The sequence below is a fragment of the Zingiber officinale genome, chromosome 7A, assembly GCF_018446385.1.
Source record: "Zingiber officinale cultivar Zhangliang chromosome 7A, Zo_v1.1, whole genome shotgun sequence".
NCBI lineage: Eukaryota > Viridiplantae > Streptophyta > Magnoliopsida > Zingiberales > Zingiberaceae > Zingiber > Zingiber officinale.
The window spans coordinates 23665656-23671188 of NC_055998.1; the positions used below are offsets into that span (position 1 = coordinate 23665656).

At 37.9% G+C, this 5533-nt stretch overlaps 1 protein-coding gene across 1 annotated transcript; it reads right to left on the reverse strand.

Annotated features, from left to right (window-relative positions):
* Positions 1 to 1160: 1160 nt before the first annotated feature.
* LOC122001176 (probable pectate lyase 4) lies at positions 1161 to 4140 on the reverse strand. Its single transcript, XM_042555783.1, has 5 exons — positions 3762 to 4140; positions 2656 to 3007; positions 1996 to 2206; positions 1842 to 1910; positions 1161 to 1563 (listed from the first exon to the last, which is right to left on the reverse strand). Exons 1-5 carry the CDS (start codon positions 4039 to 4041, stop codon positions 1342 to 1344), a joined length of 1134 nt encoding a protein of 377 aa, XP_042411717.1. The 5' UTR covers positions 4042 to 4140; the 3' UTR covers positions 1161 to 1341.
* Positions 4141 to 5533: the final 1393 nt, after the last annotated feature.

The window sequence follows — 5533 nt, forward strand, 5'->3', positions numbered from 1 at the left end:
CTTTGACTAGGAAGTGGTGGATGATCTCATACTCAAGAAGACCGAGTGCCTCACCAACGACCTAAAAGTCAATTCTTGAAATAGATATTTAATTAACTTCTGTAATATAGTTTAACTTTTGATGAACACATGGGTTGAACTTGGATTAATAATGTTAAGTTTCGTTTGCAATCTAAGTTTAATTTCTGAAAAGCACATGGGTTGCTAGGAAAAGTTCTGTGCTTGTACAAAATTTTGTACTGGAGAAACATAATGGAATTCCGAGTAGCGCCAATAAGTAGCTACTACAGCGGTGTAGTTACTGCTACAGTGGTACAGAAGCTGCTACAGCGGTGCAGTAGCTGCTACAACATAGTAGCTACACAATAGTATTGCTACATGTTATACCAACTACTATACAAAAGCTGCTACAACGTTGTAGCAGATACATCACCTTTAAAAATTAGCAGCACAGTAATTGTTGCATGCAATCAGATGAAAGAGAAACGAGAATTTTATATTTGTTGCATGCAGATGAAAGAGAAAAGTTGTTGCATGCAGATGAAAAAGGAAAGTTGCTGCATGTAGATGAGAGAGCGATTAAAAAAATTGGGCTTTGTTAGCGTCAGATAATCCACGTTGAATTTCGCTCACTGTCGTGCACATAGCGTTGCTTAGCATATATATATATATATATATATATATATATATATATATATATATATATATATATATATATATATATATATAATCAAAAATTTATGTGATTCAGTCAACCTTCGTTGAACTGAGTTAATTTGATTAAAAATTAAATGATTTTTTTAATGAGTTCAAAAAAAAAAAACATAATGCATTTTTTCATAGATTTAAGTCTTAGAATTTCAAAAATCTCATTTATCATATTTTAATATTTAATTAAATTTTGACCAAATTTTAATAGTGTCATTTTAAAAAAAGTCAAAGAAAAAGATGATGCTTCCTATTCTCATTTAAAAGTTCTAGCATGACATAAGTTTTTAAAAATTACATGATTTGTTTTAATACTTAATTAATGTTTTATTATTTTTTTTAAAATATATGATATAATTGTAATACTCAATTTAATTTTAGTTAAAAATTTAGTTGAGTGCCATAGTGAAAATAAAAACGTATAAATTTCACAAATAATAAAAACTTCCACATTAACCATTAACAAGTAATATTAAATTTTAAGCAATATTTAATGTCAAAATACAATTGAATATCTACAAAGATTCCAAGCATATAAAACTTTAAGGTTATTTGTTGTAATTTAAGACCTTTAATATAATTTCTAAAAACAATCTAATAAAGAAGAATCGAAGTTTGCAAATATCAAATGCTTCAACAATCTGCTGGCCTTGTGATTGCTTGCCATCCAGTACATACTTGGAGGACTTCTTTAAGAGCCAGGGACGCAGGTTCCACAGTCCATGACGGATAATGTTCTAAGGGATGGAAAACACTTTGAATACCAGCATCCAGCAAACCTGGCTGGGCACCATTCAGAAACATGTCGCCTTCAGACCTTATCCATCCCGCGATCACCTCTTGTCGATCGGCTGCCTGCATCCGCGACATGCCACATCTAATTACCACCACTTAACATGTGATAGTCCATTTCCTCCAAAGGATGAAAAAGTGAGAAAAATGAATGAATGAAAAGAATAGGATGATATTTCTATGTTTCCATCACTCATTTCCTCACTTTTTATCCTTTGAAGGAAACTGACCTTTGACCAAAACAGTTCAGATGCCCAAAATTTAAGTCAAATTCCATATTTGTTCAAATGGTCAAGATAATGCAATATCGTTCATGTTGTATTTGTTCTAACTAGATATACCTTCTCAGGCATGTACTTGAATACCAACTTCTTTTGTCCTGCTTCATAAATATTGCATTGAGACAAGATCTGGAGCCAAACAAAAAGGTCGACCAGGAATTCCAAGCAAAACCAAATACAAATAAGTACATATATAGTTTAAACTAAAAAGGACCTGAGCTTCTACACTGGCACAGACAGCATATATGCCCCAGCTTCTCGTGTAATTGTTATAAAGGTGAACTTTGCCAAATCGAAGTCGAGGATGTCTCTGTATAGTTCCATCGAAGAAACAATGGTGAATGGTAACACGGATACATCTGTCAGTAATATGACTGCTATCTGCTCCAATAAGCATTGTTTTGTCATGATTGCTGAAGTGGCATCTGTTAAGACATGCAAATGCGAATCATACAGCAAATCTTGCAATGTTCATCTCTTGCTACTTTTTTTTTTCAAGAATAATCCATAATTGACAAAGACTTCTTGGTAATGGTGTAGATGTTTCTCAAGAAAAATTACTGCTTTCTGTCTTGGTGATGCTTAAACATATTTGGTTAAGATCATGGCAGTCTAACACACATGCTCTTATAAGTAAAAAAAAATCATTGTAAATAGAAATGTGACAACATTCAGCACTAAGTGGATGTGATCTATAACTGATTTCTTATAATTAGGGTTAGGCTCAATGCTTAATTCTGTCAGGAAATTAATCAAGATAGTTTGCTTGTGTATTGACAAGAGTAGCTTATCCAGTTAATACCAAACTAGAAACAGAAACTTCTGCTAAGACAATTAAACTATAATTACAGAGTAAAATTGGTATGTTGCATACCTTGAAACAGTTATATCGGTACTTTCACGAGTAATATCAATCAGTCCGTCATCGTAATCTTGTAAACTGCAGCGGTCTATCCAAATATGCTTCGACTTGGGCTTTATCTGAATACCATCAACATCATGTCCTCTGCCACCTTCGAATTCTAGATTGCAAACAATTACATGTTCACATTCTTTCAGCTGTAAACCTTTACCAGTCAACTTTATCCTCTGTCCTCGACCATCGATTGTCTTATATGACGATACCCTCAGGTAGGAAGAAAGGTGAATGGTTCCTGAAACTTCAAAAACAATCCAGAGTGGTTCCCTCATGCAGCATGCCTCACGAAGTGAACCAGGGCCGCCATCTTGTCAAGTAGGGAGAAAGGCAACTGGGTCAATTCAAATTCAGATATAAGAATAAAGAGCAGAATGAAATTTGCACACTAAGTCACAATCATAATACAACGAACTTTAGATACACTACACATGTATAGAGTCAGGCAAGCTCAATCCAAGTACTGACAAACTAGAAGACCTCTTTCCAAAGTAGATTCAATCCAATTTCTTTTGATCCAAGTTTTTGCCATTTTATGTGGTCAGAGAAATTCTACTTTTAACTCCATTTGCCAAGTGATGAAGGACTGAAATTCAAAATAAGATGTATCATCTCTCATTCTAAAGAAAAAACCACAGCAGCAAAATCATTTAGAATTTCTAGTGCAATCTAAGCATACTTTCTACATACTGAGATCAAATGCAAGAATAGAAATTCAACTCAAGTCTTGCAAACAATAAATTGTGGTAGTCAAACACCATAGCATCTATTTATTAGTGAGTTGATCCAATTTAACAATGAATAGGATGTTAAGTATGAACATTATTGAAACGAATCTGACAAAAAGGACTGATCATAAACTTTGGCGCATTACGCCAAAAGAAAAAAAATGACCGGCATTAGTTACAAATGCAGAAAGTTTTCGCATTTTTGTCAGAAAATGAAGATCTTATAAGGACAAGAGTGACGTCCTCAATAAGCAAAAACATTGAAACAAAAGGCAATTAATCTGACGCGAAACCCTAGCATACAATAGGGGCAATGCGGAGGGGGAGAAGGGGAACCTGCCAAGGAGGTGACGTAGTGGACGGGTCCACGGAGCCCTCCAATGGCGAAGCGGCCGAAGCCTTCGGCTTGTCCAGCGAGGGCACGCAAGCTCCCGTCGACGTGAGCGTAAGGCAAAGTGGCCATCAAGGAGGTCGGAGCCGCAGATATCCAAGCGGAGGGAGGAGCCCCCGGAGGAGTCGGCTGCGGCGGAAACGGGGAGGGAGACGAGCTTTGAGGGCGAGGCGATTGCGAAGGCGCCTGGATCGAGAAGCAGCAGAGCCACCGAAAGCCTCCCATCGGCCGATCAAGCCCAAATTTCGCCTGATGCAAAGTTTCGGTCGCGATGCAAGCGAAGCCAGGGACGCCGATGGGGAGCCAGCTTAGGGCATCCACGGGGTCGCCAAGGGGAACGCACCGTGAGGAGAGAGAAAATGATGTGAGAAGAGAGAATAAGGAGAAGAATATTATGATGAGAAAGAGAAATGGTGGCAAAATGTGAATACGTTCATCGTAGAACTAATATGGAGGAGGTAAATTATGGACGGACTAATCATTGGAATAATGACTAATACATAAGGGAGATATTTACCTCGACTTTGCCGAGATTCGAACTCCAGACCTTATGGTGGTAATACCTCATGTGTTAGTCACTAGACCGTCTCGAGAGGACTGAGAAAGAAAAATGGTGATAAGGCGAATACGCTCACCCCCAGTGCCACCGCCTATCCATCTCAGGGCCAATACGGAGGAGGTAAATCACGGGCGGCTACTAGTCTTTGGAATAGTGACTAGCACATAAGTGAGGCATTTACCTCGGCTTTGTCGAGATTCGAACTCTAGACCTCATGGTGGCAACGCCTCATGCGCTAGTCACTAGACTGTCCTAAGGGAACTAAGAAAGAGAAATGATGGCTAGCCATTAGACTGTCCTGAGGGGACTAGGAAAAAGAAATGGTGGTAAGGCGAATATGCTTGCCCCCAGCACCCCTGCCTACCCGTCCAGAGTCAACACGGAGGAGATAAATCATGCGTGACTACTGGCTTTTGAAATAGTGACTAGCACATAAGGGAGACATTTACCTTGGCTTTGCCGAGATTCGAACTCAAGACCTCATGGTGACAACACCTCATGTGCTAGTCATTAGACCGTTCTGAGGGGACGGACTAAGAAAGAGACATGGTGGCAAAAGGAGAATACGTTGGCCCTAGTACCCCCGCCAACCCGTCCCAGCACAGGGAAAGATAAGAGAGGATGAGGAGTGAGAAAGTGTGATGAGAGATAAAATGTAATGAGAGAGAAAATGTGATGAGAGAGAATGAAGAGAGAAAGTATGATGAGAAAGAGAAAATATTATGAGAGAGAAAATATGATGAGAAAAAATAAGGAAAGAGAGTGTGATGAGAAAGAAAATGTGATGGGAGAAAATGAGGAGAAAGAGTGTGTGATAGGAGAGATTGAGGAGAAAAAGTATTATGAGAGAAAAAAATTGAAAGAGAAAGTGTGATGAGAAAAAATAAGGTAAGAAAGTTTGATGGGAGAGAAAGCATCATGAGAGAGGATAAGGAGAGAGAAAGTGTGATGAGAGAAAATGAAGAGAGAGAAAATATGATAAGAGAAAATGAGGAAAGAAAGTGTCTGATGAAAGAGATTGAAGAGAGAAAGTGTGATGATAAAATGAGGAGTGAGGAAGTATGATGAGAGTGAATAAGGAGAGAGAAAGTGATAAGAAAAAACAACAAATATAGTTATATCATATACAGTCTCAACGCTTGTTATCTACTCTGCTGT